The 17824-nt window shown below is 53.6% G+C and overlaps 6 protein-coding genes across 6 annotated transcripts; 1 reads left to right on the top strand and 5 right to left on the bottom strand.

Annotated features, from left to right (window-relative positions):
- Positions 1-120: 120 nt before the first annotated feature.
- LAESUDRAFT_737193 (alpha subunit of succinyl-CoA ligase) lies at positions 121-1509 on the bottom strand (the record flags this gene model as incomplete). Its single annotated transcript, XM_040910770.1, has 8 exons — positions 121-150; positions 204-469; positions 535-696; positions 755-881; positions 932-1075; positions 1128-1244; positions 1295-1410; positions 1473-1509. 8 exons carry the CDS (start codon positions 1507-1509, stop codon positions 121-123), a joined length of 999 nt encoding a protein of 332 aa, XP_040763601.1.
- A 214-nt stretch (positions 1510-1723) lies between these two features.
- LAESUDRAFT_680375 (ARM repeat-containing protein) lies at positions 1724-5137 on the bottom strand. The gene is made up of 9 exons (XM_040905730.1): positions 4972-5137; positions 4804-4896; positions 4466-4744; positions 4320-4410; positions 3258-4261; positions 2967-3201; positions 2491-2904; positions 1964-2432; positions 1724-1899 (listed from the first exon to the last, which is right to left on the bottom strand). The coding sequence occupies exons 1-9, from the start codon at positions 5077-5079 to the stop codon at positions 1788-1790; spliced, it is 2805 nt and encodes a 934-aa protein (XP_040763600.1). The 5' UTR covers positions 5080-5137; the 3' UTR covers positions 1724-1787.
- Positions 5138-5438: 301 nt separating this feature from the next.
- Positions 5439-7373, bottom strand: LAESUDRAFT_726435 (Septin). The gene is made up of 8 exons (XM_040909033.1): positions 7057-7373; positions 6879-7007; positions 6730-6811; positions 6541-6675; positions 6364-6481; positions 5943-6310; positions 5643-5889; positions 5439-5588 (listed from the first exon to the last, which is right to left on the bottom strand). Exons 1-8 carry the CDS (start codon positions 7283-7285, stop codon positions 5550-5552), a joined length of 1347 nt encoding a protein of 448 aa, XP_040763599.1. The 5' UTR covers positions 7286-7373; the 3' UTR covers positions 5439-5549.
- A 2544-nt stretch (positions 7374-9917) lies between these two features.
- On the bottom strand, positions 9918-10705 carry LAESUDRAFT_654790 (uncharacterized protein; the record flags this gene model as incomplete). The annotated part of the gene is made up of 3 exons (XM_040904511.1): positions 9918-10112; positions 10165-10499; positions 10561-10705. 3 exons carry the CDS (start codon positions 10703-10705, stop codon positions 9918-9920), a joined length of 675 nt encoding a protein of 224 aa, XP_040763598.1.
- Positions 10706-11025: 320 nt separating this feature from the next.
- On the top strand, positions 11026-11828 carry LAESUDRAFT_813112 (DUF866-domain-containing protein; the record flags this gene model as incomplete). Its single annotated transcript, XM_040914460.1, has 6 exons — positions 11026-11076; positions 11131-11214; positions 11270-11326; positions 11380-11583; positions 11635-11724; positions 11775-11828. Exons 1-6 carry the CDS (start codon positions 11071-11073, stop codon positions 11826-11828), a joined length of 495 nt encoding a protein of 164 aa, XP_040763597.1. The 5' UTR covers positions 11026-11070.
- Positions 11829-12281: 453 nt separating this feature from the next.
- LAESUDRAFT_654793 (Pkinase-domain-containing protein) lies at positions 12282-14121 on the bottom strand (the record flags this gene model as incomplete). The annotated part of the gene is made up of 6 exons (XM_040904512.1): positions 12282-12381; positions 12432-12520; positions 12574-12846; positions 12903-13044; positions 13098-13356; positions 13410-14121. The coding sequence occupies 6 exons, from the start codon at positions 14119-14121 to the stop codon at positions 12282-12284; spliced, it is 1575 nt and encodes a 524-aa protein (XP_040763596.1).
- Positions 14122-17824: the final 3703 nt, after the last annotated feature.

Below are 17824 nucleotides of genomic sequence, written 5' to 3'. Positions count from 1 at the left end.
GATGGTATTATACCAGTAGGTAAGACGATACAGGGCGGTGGCCTTGGATAGCAATCTACTGCACTTTATTACGTAACTAGCGCGTACGTGTGTATGCGAAGCCCGAGAAGTGTACTCGACCTACAAGTTGAATCCGGCAGCTTGCATGGCCTGCAAGAGAAACGTGAGCAGCAGTGTTGCAGGAACAGGCTCGCACGACGTACCTTCAGCATCTCGGTGCCGATCTTCGCGGGGCTGTCGGTGACGATGACGCCAGCCTTCTCAAGCGCGGCCACCTTGTCTTTTGCGGCACCCTTCCCGCCAGAGATGATGGCGCCTGCATGCCCCATCCGCCTGCCTGGAGGCGCGGTCCGCCCAGCGATGAAGCCGACGACTGGCTTCGGCTTGCTGCGTGTCTTGTTGTACTGCTCAAGATACGCAGCAGCGTCCTCCTCCATGGAACCACCGATCTCACCAATGATCACGATGCCTGATGCAAGCAGGCGTCAGTTTCGAACATTTAGGTTACGTCCATGAACTATGTCGACGACTGACCTTCGGTGTTGGGATCGTCCAGGAAGAGCTTGACACAGTCGATGTGCTTCGTACCCGGGAACGGGTCTCCGCCGATTCCGATACAGAGGGACTGGCCCAAACCAACATCGGTGGTCTGGGCCACTGCTTCGTAGGTTAATGTGCCCGAGCGGGATACGACCCCTTGGGGTGCGGGGTAGCGTTCAGCTTTAATTCCGCTTATTCGGACCATCCGGCTTACCGATGGTACCCGGCTTGTGGATGTGCCCCGGCTGAATGCCCATCTTGCAGCCTAATGGGTTTATGATGCCTGGGCAGTTGGGGCCCACAAGACGCGACTTCGACTGACTCCTCAGTGCTTGCGCGACCTGCAGTCGCGTTCAGTGAGCTGAGAAAAAGCTGGACGGAAATCGCTTGCCTTTATCTCGTCAGCCTGAGGAATACCCTCTGTGATGCACACAATGAGCCCGATCTCATTCTGAATCGCCTCAATGATGGCATCCGCCGCAAACGGTGGTGGGACGTAGAGTACTGTCGCGTCGGGCTTGAGTTCTCGTACAGCCTGCAAGGACATGAGATCGCCGCTGAGGGATGAACAGCAACTAGGAGCGAACCTCTTTCACAGTTCCGAAGACGGGCAAGCCGAGATGTAGCTCGCCAGCCTTGTGAGGTGACACACCACCGACCAGATTCGTGCCATATTGAAGGGCCTCTCGCGAATGGAACGTAGCCTGCGGGCACGCGTCAGCAATAGCGCAGGAATGCGTTTGACGTGACGTACAGTCTTTCCTGTGAACCCTTGACAGAGCACCTTGGTGTCTTTATGGATGAGAAGATTTTTGATCGTGGCCTCGTAGCCTTGTCGGTGTGCTGTCTGGGAGAACGTCCGGCGGCCAGCTGGGATATCATTGCAATAAGCAGAAGGAAGGCTTTCGTCTGCAGCTACTGTCAATGCGCACCTGCGGTCGCTAGGGAGTGGCCGAGTCTTGGGATCATGGTGCGGTGGTGCGTGGAAGGGGAATGAAGCTGGCGCGGTTGGGCGCTCCGGCGCGATTTGAGTTGCTTCTGGCAGCGGGGCCATATATAGGGTACTAGACTGCGAATATTGCATGTGTTTCAGGCGCTCGCACCAGCTGCGGGCTTCCGACTTCTCACATCTCTCTCTTCTTCTTTACTCCCGCACAAACACCATTCTTGTCGAAAAAATTGTATACAACCTTGCGCATAACAATACAGATTGAACGACTACGCCCATTCTCTTCCCTTCCACCCTTCTAATCACCCCCCAAAGCCACCGCTCGCCGCCGGTCGCGGGCTTTGCAGGATGCCCGATGCAGCGCGAGGATCGCACGCTTCACTTTATCGTACTCCGCTGACTGTATTGCACTGCAGATCAGGGAAATCAGTGAGACCGAACACACGGCGCGCTCATGTTCGTCATTTCGCTCACCTGCTTATGTCTGCTATGAATTGCGTCTTGCTCTGCTCAGGAGCCGAGCTCGACGAGATCTGTTGCACCACCGCCGGCAACCACGAAATCAACTCCGTCGGCGATAGTGCTGTCAGTGACCGGAAAATCGTGACCACGATCGGCACAGACTCTTCAGGGAAGTCTCCCACAACGCCAGCCAGTAAATATCCTGTCAGCTGTGGGCCTTCCCGTTGGACTGCTGGCCGGATGGCTGCAGCATAAACCGGGAACTTGGGTGGCTGGACAGTACCGACGGCGGTCGGCAACAGGCATTCATGCGTGAGCACGTTGCGGAGGAACTCCAACGCTGCAAAAATAATATCAGAATGCACAACGGTAAGCGCACCGATCGCGACGCGGAGTGCGATCGGGAAAGCCGGCGATGTGAAGAGAATGTCCGGTGTATAATCGAACATCTGCAGTAGCATCTGCAAGTAGTCTTCCATCACTATAATGCGACAACTTGGTGAGCAAGAATCGACCGAGCATGAAAACTGAGTACTAACAATCAGGCACGACAGCAGGAGACTTCTCCTGCAGGATCAAGACGAGCTTTTCTGACGTTCTTTCGAAAGCCTCCTTGAATGCCATACGCAATGTAGGATCCTCTTCGTTTCCGAAGCGACCAATAATTTTGCCAAAGATCCACAGGTAGCTGGAGAAGCCCGTCCGCTCAAACGTTGCCGACATCCTCGCAAGCACGGATGGGAGCACGGGTCGGACAGTGGTTCCAAAAAAGTTCAGCCCGAGCCGTAGCACGCGCGTGGTGCGCTCGCAAATCTCGTACTCCGATCCGCATTTCGCGATGAAGGGATCGAAGAATGCCCACGCTTCTTGGGCACTGTTGCGGCATGCCTCTGGCAATTCGTCGCCGAACGTGTCGATGACACCCAGCATGACCTCGAGATTCTCGAGACCATCTGTGGGCAAGCAAACTTAATATGAATGGACAATACAACAGTAGAAATTGTTAGAAACGCACTGGCTACGGCCTTTAACTCCTCCTTGGTCGCCGGTGTTGGCTTTATGGCAATCGTATGGACTTGAGCTAAGATATCCAGCGAGAACGTGCGTAGCGATTGTGCTGCTTGTTCCATCGGCATCGCGGAGATAACATATGCGACGGCCTCGTAAACCTGAATCTTGTCATCCTGTGCGAGCTTCGAACCCATCGTGCCGAGGAATGTATGCAATTGTGGCAAGAAGTCAACCAGATGCTAGACGCAAACCGATCAATATCATAGCCATTACTACTAATGCCCATCCCGCTCACCCGTCTACAGTCTTGACATAGATATTTCAACGCCTGGCCCGCAGCGGCATTCACTTCTGAATCGTTATCCTCGAACCCTGCCGAGATATACTGCAGCTGATACGGGATGTAATCAGGATGCCTGTTGATCCATTCCGTGTACCGAGAGATGATGAGCAGCGCAGCATAGCGCACGCGGGGATGCGTCGGGAGCAACGGGATTAAGTCCATGATCTTCGGCACCGCCTTATCATCCGTGGGGTCTACCTCAGCGCCCATGGAGCGCATAGAGAACAGCGGTGCTTCGATCTCCTGCCAGGAGACGTTCGGCCGTGCCAACGCAGCTGTGATCATTTCGTACGTCGCGAGCAAGCACCAATCGGCCCCTAGGACGTAGCAGCAGTCTTTGAGCGTGTCGCCCATGACATGGCGGAAGGAGCGGAAGTCTTCCGCTTCCTGACCTGTTAGCGGGTTGAGGTCCTCAGGGAAGTGCAGGTGCAGGATGATGACTCGCAGTAGCGCCTTATATGCATCGAGGAAGGGCGCGGGGACCGAAGGCTTCTTTCCGATGGCCTGTGCGAGCCGCATCCAGAAGTGGAATGTGATCGGAACAATATCCAGGTCGGGATACGCGGAGCACTCGCCAATGGCCTCCACGATGGGAAAGAACGTCTCAGGATGGTGCAGCAGGAGAGCACGATATGTCTCCCCAGCTTCCGCGAAAATGCGAGCGTATCCACGGATCCTTTCTGAGTCCTCTTTGAACTCTGTGAGCTTACGCCTGAGGGCGATAATCCTTGGGACGAGTTGCTCGATCACGGGCATGTTGTCCTCGATCTCTTGCGTTTCGTGGATGACATCACAGATTACGCTAACAGCGGGTTCAAAAAGATCATCCGAGGCCAACGCCTCGAAGGCGAACCGCAAAAGCGGTGTCTCGGCCAGCGACAAAGCACTGATTTCCCCCGCGGCCAGCCAGCTGCTCAAGCAACTAAACACCTGGGTCTGAATGGCGATTGTCACACCTGATGAGAACAGCAACCAGGATAAGTGGGTACACGACAATGAACTGTGTCTACGCACCAGCTGCCGTGAGATACATCGAGAGCAAATCCAACACCTTCCGTGCGTTCGCCGTCATCAATTTGCGTGCTCGCTCCTTGTACTCATCATCCTATTGGGGAGAGAAGGTCAAATACCCAAGAAAGCAGCAACACAGCGTAACGCACGGTGACAGGGATTTTGGTGTTGGTGCAAAGCTCCTCTGGAAGCACGGTCAGGAATTGCAGAAATGCAGGGACTGTCGCTGGGTTCCTTCCAAATGAATCGATCATATCCTGCATGGGGTCTTCCCATGACGGCAATTGTAAGGCAAGCCCCGAGAGAGCGAGACAGAGCTGCGTCAAGATCGATCGCGGACCAGCATGGTAGGTCTGCAGCGCAGTCAAGAGCGTGTCGCGGACACGAATGATGTCCGCTACGTTCATCTCATGAAGGTCGTACGTCACCTGTAGCAAGCATAAATTGATCAGAAACAAACATCAGCCAGAATGCGTTGCAGACTGACTTTCGTCCTGAACGTCTGAGCAGCAAAGAGCTTCGCCGCAGCGGGGGCATCGGGGGTTAAAAGGAGAACGTTGCAGGTCGCCCATGCATCACGCTGGAGGAGCAGCCGAAGGGGACATCATCAGATTGTCGCACCCGGAGGACCGGAGGAGGCGAGAGAAGTATTTACAGAATGCTGGAAGTCCTGGAGCCAGTTGCTGGCCTGATCTAGCGCAGCCTTGTCTGGCGCACGGGTAAAAACATCGAGAGCAGAAATGACGGCTTGGACGGACGCCATGGCGGCGGAAAGTAGCAGGTTCTGAGTTAGCACGAAGAGGGTTCAGAATAAAGTGGCATTGGCCGTTCAAGAAACGCTCTGGCGATTTGCGGATTTGTGGCGAGCTCAGATTGACGCTGGGTTGACGCGGTCCGTCCCATGGCTTAGAATGAAGCATACATTAGGGTATCGACACGAAATCACTTGACAAGAAATCGCTCGTGCACTACATCCCAATCAATATAGTTGGCATAGCGGGACTGCGTTACTACGGGAGAAACGACAGGACATGGAAACCTGGTATCCGAGTAAGGAGCGACTGAGTGTTCGTGAACGCACTACGGAAATTAAGACACGATGAAACAAAAGATATACGGTACGGCGACCCGGATAGGCCGGAGCAAACACAACCAGCAGGGCGGTCAGCGACAGGTAAGTCAAGCGGCAGGAACGAGGGTGGTATCCAGGTGAAACACAGGCCAGATCATCGTCTACGGACGGCCCATATTGAATGGTCTCCGTTTGGTCTGCTGAGAATACTTGGTCCATAAGCTGAAGATGATGCGTGAATCAGGTCAACTTACAGTGGTCTTTTCCGGAGTCAATGGGCGGCCATTCTCGATCCGCCGTTTCTTGTCCTCCAAGTCCAACCGCTGCTTCTCCAGCGCTTCCTTCATCTCGCGATGCCGGGCGTATAGCTCTTCTTCCGACTGCTTGAGCTTCGCTTCTTTCTCCTGCACCTTCTGTTGGAACACCATCTTCATTTCGGCCTCCATCTTGGCGAGTTTGGCCTCGTGCATGATGCGTTCTTCCTGTATCCTGATTGCAGGGCTGAAACATGGCGTGTGAGACCGTGTTTCCATGGGAGCAAAAGATCTACATACTTGACTTCCTTGAAGACACTCGAGTCCTGTACGACGCCCATGCTGATAAGCTTCTCCGTACGCCAGTTCTCGTACAGGACGTTGTTAGTGTGCTCCCTGAGTTCCTCCATGTACGTTCGGACAAGCATTTGCCGCAACTTCACGAAATCGCAGTGGTCCTCGTTGTCGACCTCAACGACACCCCAAGGGTAGGCACGACCGCGCACTTGGCGTCCATCAGGTGTTGTTACCACCTTGTCGGAGCCGACAACAGCGAAGGGAATCTTGCTAGCGATTTCTTCTGCCTCTGCAAGGGCCTCCTCATCCTCGTTTTCGTAAGGCGGTGCTTGGAAGATGTGGATGTTGTGGTAGGCGATGTCAGCAAGGATCTGGTAGAAACCGTCAGATGTGATGCCTCGCCGCTACGATTGATGAGACGTACTCTGGCCTTGAACTCAGCGACTTCCTCGTCGGTCAGGGTATCCGCCTTTGCGATGATGGGGATCAAGTTGACCTTAGTATGCAGTTGACGCATACATTCAACATCAATTGGCTTGAGGCTTTAAAAAGACGTATTGATTCACAGCATCTTCACGAGTAAAACGGTGGCAGGACGTACGAATGGCCTGTCGGCTGAATGAAATAAAGACACGCGTGAATTCGATTGTCCACGATCTTCTGGCGATTCACACGGTTCTCCTGCTCCAGATACGAGTCAAAACGCGACTCGATGTTCTCGATAATGGGCTTCCAGCTGCGCGGAAGCGTTCATCATACACGTGACTTCATTAGAGCTAATGCTACGTACCTGTCGTCGTTGTTGACGAAGTCACCGAAACCAGGCGTATCAACCACAGTGAGGCGAAGGCGAACACCGCTTTCTTCGATGTCTGATCATGGCACCCAAAGGAGGTGTCAGACAACATGACGGAGACAAGCCATGATGCGATAGCTCACCGGCGCTAATGCTCTCAATCGCGACAGTGGACGGGCGTTCGGCACTTGGAGGAAGGTTCTCCTTCGGAGGATACAGTGTTGTGTTGAACAGGGTGTTTATGAGCGTCGACTTTCCAAGACCCGACTCTCCTGTACAACAAATTAGGCATTGTCGTGTGTATGAATGATCGTCACATACCGACGACCATGACCGTGAACTGGAAGCCCTTGCGCACGCTCTTCCTGTGCACCTGGTTAGGGAGGTTGGCAAACCCGACGAAACCCATCAGCTTCTTGCGGATGATGGGTGACGTGCCAGCTTCAGTCGACGCTGGTGGCAAAGACGGGCTGGAGCCATTCATCTTGCTGGACCCGTTTGGCGTGTAGGAGGCATCGCCGTTGCCGGTAGAAGTGTAAGAATCGGTCATCTCGAGGAGTAGGTTGGAATTAGGAAGCGTGGAATGGTCGGGAGGGATACGTAGCTCACCTCGAGAGCGGCAAGGAACGAAGGGGGAGGAAGGAACGGACGAGAATCGAGCTGTTGTTTGCTACTGATTGACCAGACGGCGTCTAAGCGAGGCTTGGGTAGCAGCAGGCTCTGTGCGGGCCCGTCCTATCAACTTTCTCCCTTCCCATCTCTGCCCTCTCAGAATGCTCACCCATGGCACGGGCTTCAGCAGCAGAGACTGGGGAGTGGACATGACGAAGTGACATGCTCAGAGCGTCCGACCTTCCGCACGCCACCGTTCAGCATGACACGTTACGAACACGATACCCTTTCAACGATACCGAAAAAATCAGTCTCTCCAAGAAAAGCTCGCCGCATGGTTGCTATAGATGCGATTTTGCCAGGGATGTGAGAATAAACAAATGAGATTCAGATTTAAAGCTGATTTCCAACCTATAGTTCGCGCGAAGGAAAACTGTACGCTACTACGCTTCCCACAATCTCGTGTGACGCTAGCGAATCCAGTCCATCCTATGCGCGAAAGGGATCAGCATCAACGCCGACAGCAGTTCTGATGAAAGACCTACTATTCAACATTGTCTTCGCCTCCGTCGTTCGCGAAATCTACTCCGTCTCCTTCCTCAATCACGTATCTCATTCCATTATCATCGTCGCTCGCATCTTCTTCTTCATCCTCGTCATCTCTCGTGCTTGCCGCCTCGTCTTCCAAGTGGTCGAAGCCCGTCGGTGAGGGGGTCAACTGGCGCATGATTTCCGCGCTAATCCAATCGTCCAACCAACAGATGTGGTGGTCCTCACTGAGATAAGGGTCATTAAACAATGACTCTGCGATGCGGTCCATCGCGTCAGGTGTATCTATGTTGTTCGCAGATGAATCTGCTGTCCTCGAATGTCGGTAGGCATCGGGGAGGGTTCTTTCCTCTTGTGGTGACGTGGGTACACCCAGCGCCGCCGAGCCCATCCCTTCAGCTTCTGGCATCTTGAATGATGTGTCGTCCTTGTCGTACATCGGCAGCTCGTCTTGTGTGGGAACCAAGCAGTTGTTGGGCTCCTCATATGATGGGTTGCCAGTGAAGCCGGCTCCGTATGTGGCCGGAAAGGCGATTCCGTTGTCAACGGGGTAAGTCGCAGAATGGGTCGGAGTCTCTCTCACAGCATCGCGAGAGGCGTAATCGTAGCCTCCGTGCGTCTGGGCAGCGGCGTCGTAGGTAAAAGGCTGCTCAAGGTCGCTACTATAGATAGTGCGACCTCGTATTGCACCGTCCTGGAAAGCCGAACGACGACCCACCCGCGTGTATGGTCCGACTCCTGCATTTCTCTGACTGTCCTGCACGCCAGCCTGCGACTGATAGGTCATCTGGTCCTGCTGCATAACCTCCAAGCCTGCCGCTTCATCACGCTCAGCCCCTCGTACGGCAAGCGCAGGGCCGCCGGCATAGGCCCCGATAATACCCTGTCGAGGAGTTTTGTCCTTATCTGCATCTATCTCGATATCGGCCAACGGTGGGCGTTTGGCGGGCTGCGCAGTCTCTGGTTTGTTGCGATAGAATGTATCGGGCACCTCTTCAGCACCGCGCTCTTCCGCGAACTTCTTCCATCCCGCTTGATGGTCGTCCTCCTGCTTCCGAGAAACACGCATAGCAGATCGTCCCCGTCCCGGGCCGTATCCTGGGCCTGATGCTCCGCCCGTGGAAGCAGCGTACGTTGAACGGCCAGAGAACCTGCTATCAGATATTCTCGAGGACGACGCGAGGGTACGGTCCATGACAGTTCGACTGCAGTTTCTTAAGGCAGGCATGTCGTGTAGTGGATGTATGAGAGGCGAATGCACTAGACGAGTGGGCGAAAGGCTAGTGATGGAACGGAAGAAAGACGTTTGGGCGCGAACACGAGCTAGGTGATCTCTTATATATCATTCCAGACCCGCTTCCGCTAAACAATGATGGCCTTACCGGCTGATTATCTCAGACTATCGGGAGATTGTTATCACACGCAGTAAGGCCGAACACAAGAGCGAGCCACCACCACGACCTCAAGGCGCGGAACGTTGCCGCCACCGCCCATCGTGTCACGCCCACAATGACTACCAATGGCAAACAAGCTCGCGCAATTCTTGGAGCGTGTCGAGACCATCGTTGAACGACTGGGCTAGAAAATTTTAACTAGTGTCACGAGCGCAGACACGATACTATACAGCCCGTTCTATAGAACTCGACTATTTGTATTTTTTCCACAGACAGGCTGTGCATATTAGCGAAATCTGATTCACTTCGCGAAGAACCCGTTTTGCATTGTTCTAGTGGACTGCTGAGAGGCTCTGACATCGCATTGGCTCCAATGTCTGCATCAAAAAGCCGAAGGCAGGTACCGGGGTGGAGCTCAATGCTGGAAACCTTGCCGGGCCCGTGACGGCTCTTACTGTCATCTGGGTGCTACAGAGGTGGTAAGGGATGTTCTATGCGGCACCGAAGACACGGGACAGTGCCCATGCATCTGGTGGTCGATGAACACTAGTCCGTTTCCACACTCTGCATAAGTAGCGGTTAAATCCGCTTTTGGGTAATGTGCTCATCAATAACGTGAGCAATCATCTATTGTGGCGTAGATGAGGTAGTGGTAGGTGCAGCCTGTGGTGGCGGGCTGGGCAGCCATTCCTTCGGGAAATCTTTGATCGTCGGGCGGCGACCACCACGTCCATAGACGTGATCTCCCTTCTTCGCCTTGCGCACCTTGGCCTCTACGTGTCGAGTATCAATAGGAACATCTTCGAATGTGTCCTCGAGGTTCTGCAAAGGCGACGGTCATGAGGCAATCCGAGCACGAAGTGAAGCAGCTTACGTTTGCTTCAGCCAGCAGCCTATCCAACGCGTCGCTAGCCCACTTCAAGTTCATCGCGGGCTTGGGGAAGTCCTCACACGAAATCTTGAAGTAGCCATGCTCTTCACCATCCTCTTCCTTTCCGATCCCGGAATCATGTGGAGGCTCGGGTGTCCAGCGAGGACCAGCCAGTAGCTTGAACTTATGGATAGCCGCACTTCCGTTCAGAGGGAGACGGGAGACCGGTACCACAATCGTCCGTTTCAATTCTGCTGGATGTTTCTCCCCTCCGTACGATATTGAACGGACCACCAATGGCATAGACGGACTGGGTGGCAGGAACGGTTTGCGGTACGCTAGAATGCGTCGTCAATTTCAGGAGACTGACTTTGCGTACGTTGGCTGCTACTCTCTCACCAACGAGCTTGGGCATCTCATGCTCAATGAGGCGCAGGTAATAGAGCACCTGTCGCTCCTGGCGGAGGAGAAGGTGGCCTGCAGCGCTCGAGTCGTCACCCTTGTCCTGCTCAATCAGATCGTCGGATAGATTTAGCTTCGGCATGCGACTTTTGAACTTGGGAGCTTTTGCAGCGGCCGAAGCTTGACGAGGAAATTGAGAGAGGGAGGAGGAATGAAAGTGGTTCGCGCGAAGCAGAGGCGAGACAGCCGTTCCGCACGCTCGACGAAAAACCATTCTAGGGGACAAGTGCAGCAGCTTTAAGGTGACGGCTAGTGGGAGATGTAGAAAGGTACCCGAGTGGAAACTCGGATACTGGCCACAGGGACGAGTGGCACAAAAGCGAATGAACAGGAATGGCAGCGCGTAAATAACAGACAACAAATATTTGCGAGGCCCAGCTGGATCTCGATCTACCAACGCCACTCAGGCCTCTTGTGTTGCTCTTCTTTGCCGGTAGATTGTACAACATGGTTGTAAGTCAATGAGTATTGACACAGCAGCTGAATCTTGAAATATTGGCAAGCTAGCGACTCTTACTCTCCATTAAAGCCGATCTCGAGAATGTCACCGACCTTGTTCCAGCAGCAGATTCGTTCGAATATTTCTTCCAGGTAGATCAATTCAAATATCGTGATAGCCAACCATCGAAGGCTGATCCTGTGTCAGGTGAAATGTACGAGCTGTAATGAAGTGCATCCAAAATTCGTATCCGTCAACCGTCTGGTGCGCCGTGAACACCGACGCTCCATGCATCATCTGCTGATTCTTGGCCATAGGAAGAGCGCGAAGTCTCATCTGGGAGAGGGAACACAGCCCACTTTGTGTGGCGCTGTGGGCTTTGCAAGCGCGAGTCCTTTGCAAAGTTCGATCCAGGATCAGCACCTCTGCCGTACTCCGCAGATGCCAATGGTCAATATCAATTCGCGCAATTCTTAACCATTGACTGCCGAGGCCTAGAGTTCGTTGGATTTGATCCAAGGGTGGATTATGAACGTTGTGGTAACTCTCATCCGACTCATAATCTTCAACAGGGTATCTGGAAATGCGTTGGTGTGGAGTCCGGTACCGTTTTCGATGAGGTCGATCTTGAAGAAGAAGAATGGGTGGACTACGATGAGAAGGTCCTAGCATATTTTCTCCGTGGGTTAATGTCTTCTGATAATGCTTTTAGGCGGCATTACCTGTTGGCGTATCGAACTTCATGAGCCAGTGGACGAGAGCCTAGCCTACGTGCAAAGAGTTGTTCTGGAGATTCAGTGCAGTTAACATCCTTGCTCGCGTTATACAGTAAGACACAATATTGCACGCTGTTCAGCCGGCGGCATCTCCCTGAAAGGAACTATGCTTTCGCGCGATGTCCGCTTCAAGACTAAGCACATGTAGTTACATAGTGGCGGGCATATTTCACAATCATCAAAGCACATGGAAGGTATTTGATTAATGAGGGAGGCTACAGGAAGCTGTGGTGCAAAAGAGACTGTATGCGTGACTGGTTGAGAACTGGACGTATGCAGGGTACTATCAAGCAGGATGGTACTGGAGGTAAAGAAAACAAGCGAGGATGGGTAGTAATGATGACAGGATGGTTGTTCAAGACATGACATGAGAGATGTAAACGGAGAGAGATATCGTGACGTCGACATGCTACTGTGCAAATGGATATGTAATAAATGACTGATCAATCCGGCTGCTTGAAGGAATTAAATGTCCAGCCCGGCTGGAGTTCAAGGTATGAGTGCTTTCGTAGTTCAGCAGCACTCGGTCGCTCGTCGGGGTTCCTGTTACAACGGCGTGAGCGCGGCTGCGATCACAGGTCACGGTAACTCACATCGCGAAGCATTTCCTGCGAAAATCGTCGGCAAGAGGAGATAGACATATGTCGTTGGGTACTGGCGGTGCTTCTTTCGTTTGGTATAACTGTCGCAGCAAGTTACGAAAATGCTCATGTCCATGCGACCGACGTGACTCACGCGTATAAGAACCGCAACCGCTTCTTGCCCGTTCCACGGCCGTTCGCCCGTCCACATCTCATATACAACGCAACCGACGCTCCAAATGTCAATCTTGGAGTTGTATCCTCTTTGCTGACTGTTGATCACCTCCGGAGCCATCCAAAACACACTGCCTTGCATAGAAGTGTACTCCCCGATCACATTAACGTCTTCCGTCCGTTTTGAAATACCGAAATCAGAGATCTTGCAGATACCAGTCGTCTCCACGAGGATGTTATCCGCTTTGAGGTCCTGCACATCAAACGATGAGTGCAATGTACCGATATGTTGGTTGATGATTGACTCACCCGATGTAGAATACCTTTACTGTGGAGGTAGTCCAGACCATCCAAGATCTGCCCGGTAAACGACTTCGTGACATCTTCATCGAAGCTGCCGTATTTGCGCAGACAACTGGCGATGGAGCCACCAGGGACATACTCCAAAAAACTGACATTGATATGTTAGTAGGCGAAGACCCACTGATGGGATTGGGGACGTACATGCTCAAGAACGTTGGCGTCTCCTCGAAGCCGAGATACTGAACAATGTTGGGATGGTCAAGGTCTTTGAGGGTCTCGCTTTCTAGTTTGAGAGCTTCAACCACAGAAATCTGACGAGTATCGCTCTTGTCGCTGGCGGTGCGAGGCATCTCTACTTGCTTCACAGCAATCATATCACCAGTAGTAGCATTCAGCGCCAGGTACACTTTCCCATACGTGCCTTTTCCGATCAACTGCCCACGGACCCATCGGAAAATTGCTGCGGGAGGTTATTAAGCATATATAATGCCTCAACGAGGATGGCGCACTTACGTCTGGTCTGCACGCTAGGTGAGGTATCTTGTGGAAGCGGGGGTATATCTGCCTTCGCCAGTTGTGTCGTGACCTCTTCAAGCTTGCTGTCCCACAACTTCGTATTCCTCTTCCACAAATTGGCGCCGCCTGAAGAGTTATGCAGACGAGAATTGCGATCAATCCAATTCTTCCGCTCTTCTGCCACAACACGAATGGATTTCTTATGCCGTGATCGATGAGGCGCAGGAGCAGGATTATCAGTAGACGTGGGAGAGGACCCTCCAGAGGGCATCTCGATAACAGGATGGTCGAGATCATGCTCCGGGAAGAATTGATCGAGCCGGTCGTACACATCTTCTGGTGGCGGCCGTGGTGCCCAAGTATCATCGTCACGGTCGAACCTGCTTGTCCGGTCAGCCTGCGGTTTGCGTGTTGCGTTGGCAGATCGTGGATTCGTACGGCGAGACAGAGGTGGAGGAGGAGGAATGTAACTTGGCGGGGCAGGGAAATTCGGCGGAGGCTGCTTTGACGTATCAGGATTTTGAGGAGTGGCTGAAGACGAACTGATCGAAGGAGTGCCATCTATGCTCAAACGTGCAAGCGCAGGACGAGCGTTTGTCTTCAAGCTTGACTTCTGGCTTCTCTCAGAGGACTTTTGCGGCGGCACAGCCCAAAAAAGACTGTCGTCCTCGGAATCATCGTCATCGTCCGCCGATCGAGCCTCGCTCATCATCGTGCCATTCGCGGAATTGTCAGAGAACGAATGTGATAATTGCTCAGAGAGCTTGAGAGGCGCAAGAGGTTGAGCAGGCGGCAAACGCGGCATGATAGTACCCTCAATAGCATTCTCGTCTACCAGACCCTCCCACAGTGCATGTTCATCCCGTCTCATGGTTGACTCAGAACTGACGCTTTCTTCTAGCACGCCACGATCAGATCCTGCGAACACCATTGGCTCACGTTGAGGAGGATGAGAGGTGGTACGAGCAGGATCCGTGCCTCGGTTCTCCTGTTGAGCAGGTTGAGGAACGTCGGGACTACGGGGAGGAGTACGGGGTCCACGCCTAACCTGCGTCGACGGAGATGGTGCTGCATTGTGGAGAGCTGAGTGCTGCTCCACCAGAGGTACAGCAGACGGTTTGAAGGGGACCGAAAAGGCATCTTCCCGTATGAGGCCTCCTTGATTTGAGTGGCCACGGTGATCCAAAGTCGGAGGCGACAATGGCGCCGGGCGAGACGATGTAGTCTCTTGGACCAATTTTTCGCCCTTGGGAGAGATATACATGCCATAGGGAGGAACTGGTGAGTCTCCTCTTTCATCAAGGGCAGAACGCGGTCGCGGATAGGGATCTTGGCCTGGTGACGTAGCACCCAAGTGACCTATCCCAGTGACATTAGGGGACTGATACATTGTAGGCCTAGGAGGTGAAAGAACGGCCTGCGGTGTTCCGCCACGATGAGCTTCATACGACCTCTGTGCTGAGTTCTCGCGGCCAGCACTACTATGACCAGAATAAGGAGCATCCTTAGCAGATGAACTGCTCTGCAAAACGCCAGTCCCCGAGGTGACGCTGCCGCCAGTCGATGGCCTCGGTGTGACGGGAAGCACAGGCTGTTGGGGCTTTGAAGGGCGTCCAGGCTGAAGGGCAGGAGGATGCGACTGCTTATACGCATTCCTCATATCCGTCATACTCTTCGCCAACATGCGCGATACCTTCGGAACAGGATGGGAATCTGCCTTGCCTTGAGGCATGGGTTCTTTATATAGAACAGGCCAGTTGGCAGGTACGGGCTGGCCCTTATGCCTTTTCATGCGGTTCAGAGGCTCACCAATACCCACCATAGGAGCTCGAGCTAAGAACGGCGAATACCTGGTAGACATGCCAGGGTATCTGGATGACGGGGAACGCGCATCCTGGGGAGTAGCGGGGCGATCGCCCTTATAGTCACTGGTAGGTGTCTCAGATGACACCATTGTCCAACCATCAAGAGTGGCTGTTTGATTGCTCGCGTTAGGAGGACCTTCCTTGCGGATGAGCCCTTCTTTACGCCTCTCGACCTCGCGTTCTCTCTCCCGACCCTGCTTAAGTCTATCCTCTACACCGTAAGCAGTACGTCGATACTTCTCAGGAGACTCCGCTCGACCTTCGTTTGGCGGTATAGACCTGTCCTCAACAGTGCCGTCAGGGCTGGGAACTGAATGGTGGTTCCATCGCGATGTAACGTCATGGTTCCTCTGATTGCGAGGAGAGATCGAGAGAGGTGCCGTAGACGCAATTCCGCGAGGTCCATCCGGCCGGACTGCGGGAGAGTCAGACCCGCTGCGCATCGTGTTGCCTCCAGCTGAGGTCGGAGAGTGTGGTCGATTGACGACCGGAGACGTGGTCGTCTGGGAGTTGTTGGGCAGCCATGATTGAGCGGGCGGGCGGACAGTATTGCGGCGAGGCTCGTGATCACCAAGTTCGTCATCAGATACCGACGCATCATACTCGCCCGAGACATCAACTTGCTGTTGCTCACTAGCAGAGGATTGACTGCCATGTCTCGACCGATTACGCGGGACAGGACGCAGAGGATGTAAAGTCAACTGGGGTAACACAGGAGGAGGGGGTACGTTGACAGTCGGGGAAACCAGGCCCACATCGTGTGGTGGTTCATGAACGGCTACTGACGAGTGGGATACTAACAGCTTCACGGTACCCTTGTCGTCCCCTTGCATGCGAGAGAGTTCAAACAGTTGTTCGTCTGTTAAAGCGTCGCCGATCGCGTATTCGCCTATCTCCGTGCGATAGATAGAATAATGAGGCTGTTCCTCGTCAGCAATCTGCAGCTGGATCGCATTGACTGTGTCAGCACATATAGCATGTGTGAAGAAAACCAGATACCTTGGAAAAAATACGTTCTCGAATGAAGGCAGGAGTCATCGCACCGCTGATGTCGACGAGAGAAAAGCTATCGGCATCTCTTGTCACGAGAAGAGTAATCTTCTCATTGGTAGTCGCTCCATAAAGCGGATATGGTGGATAAGAATCAGAGGTGCCCGTTGTAGGCGACTGACACCACGTCAGAACAATAACTCGCGCAATAACAATGGTGACATACACTGGAAGGTCTGCTGCTATTGTTGGAGGAATGTCGGCCATGCCTTGGGCGAGACAAGTGATTCTTGATACTAGCATAGAGCTTCGCAGGTCGGGAGGTTGACGGGGGACAACCATCAGTCCTGTCAGGTGTGGGTGTGGACAAGATCACAACGTCCTGCCTGAAGGTGCGGTCGCTCTGTAAGTCTACAGGAGGAATGCTCTGGCCAGGAGTACTGGGAGGAGGTGTCGACTCAAAAGCAGGTGAGCTTGTGCTGGAAGGAGAAGAGAGAGTGGGATTAGATGGATTGGACCGCGATGATGATGGGTAGTAATGTCTCTGCTCCGGCATGCTGGTGGTGACGGGAGGAGGGACCTGCGATGTTGAAGACTGCTGGGATCTATCTATCGGTGCTGAATGGGCTGGGCTAGGGAGCGGACGCGAATGGTAGTCATAGGTGGTGGTCTCCGCATGGGGTGGCACTGGCCGGTCATCGTCACTGCCCGACGGTTCGTCCGGACTGGGGTTGTTGACGACCAGAATCCGAGGTCGCAGCTTGCGTGTCTTGATGGATCTTGTGTCGTCAGACATGGTGTTGATCGCGACGGGCGAAACAGAAATGGAGGACGCGTCGGATTCTGGGCTGTGAAGTGAGGGATAAAGGAGGGAGAGTTGACGGATACCAGCCGATGAGAACCAAGCTCGTGAAGGCGATATACAAGGGTGCGGGGGCTGCGCGGGGGAGGACGCGCGAGGAGGACAACGTCGTCGGGGTGGACGTGAACCGCGAAGGCGACCCAAAGCGTTGCGGCCAGTGCCTGGCACTAAGGCTGCCTCTGCTGACTAAGCACGGTGCAACGGAGAGTTGGCAACTCAGCAGCTGCCGCTGGTTTCACCATAATTCTCTCCTCAGTCGCAGCATGACGCTCCGAGATGCGCCCTCTTATCATCATTCTATCTCGAACCCGCCCATTCACGCCTCAAGGCTGCTGGCTTCTTGAGCCCATGACCAGGCCTCGCCCACGCAGCAACCTCGCAATCTCCGGATGTCTCTCGATCCGCGAGCGCTCACCTGTAGCTACGCATGATTAGGTCCTCTAGACGAGTCAGGGATAGTGCTGCGGCACCGACCGCAGAGGGCCGTACCATACAACGTAGTCGCGCATTCACCCGGTCAGCAAAGTCAATACTCGCCTTAGAAGTGGGCGTCGGAGCGCTGAGGGATATTAGTCCGTTCCAAATCTTCAATGATGCGAAGGGCGGAACTTCGCAGCGAATCCGATTCGCATATAAAAACAATAGGTACACCAGTAATATCAAAGTCCCGGAAACGCAGATCAAGATCTTACAAG

Source organism: Laetiporus sulphureus (genome assembly GCF_001632365.1).
Source record: "Laetiporus sulphureus 93-53 unplaced genomic scaffold LAESUscaffold_23, whole genome shotgun sequence".
Classification (NCBI taxonomy): domain Eukaryota; kingdom Fungi; phylum Basidiomycota; class Agaricomycetes; order Polyporales; family Laetiporaceae; genus Laetiporus; species Laetiporus sulphureus.
Note: the sequence above shows the minus strand (reverse complement) of the source record. Positions and strands in the feature narration are given on the sequence as shown.

Coding starts and splice junctions, on each gene's coding strand:
- LAESUDRAFT_680375 (XM_040905730.1), bottom strand. CDS start 5,079: ATGGCGTCCGTCCAAGCCGTCATTTCTGCTCTCGATGTTTTTACCCGT. Junction 4,411..4,465: donor ACACCAAAATCCCTGTCACC/GTGCGTTACGCT, acceptor TCTCCCCAATAG/GATGATGAGTACAAGGAGCG. Junction 1,900..1,963: donor TTCATAGCAGACATAAGCAG/GTGAGCGAAATG, acceptor CCTGATCTGCAG/TGCAATACAGTCAGCGGAGT.
- LAESUDRAFT_726435 (XM_040909033.1), bottom strand. CDS start 7,285: ATGACCGATTCTTACACTTCTACCGGCAACGGCGATGCCTCCTACACG. Junction 7,008..7,056: donor GTTCACGGTCATGGTCGTCG/GTATGTGACGAT, acceptor TTTGTTGTACAG/GAGAGTCGGGTCTTGGAAAG. Junction 6,812..6,878: donor GATTGAGAGCATTAGCGCCG/GTGAGCTATCGC, acceptor TGCCATGATCAG/ACATCGAAGAAAGCGGTGTT.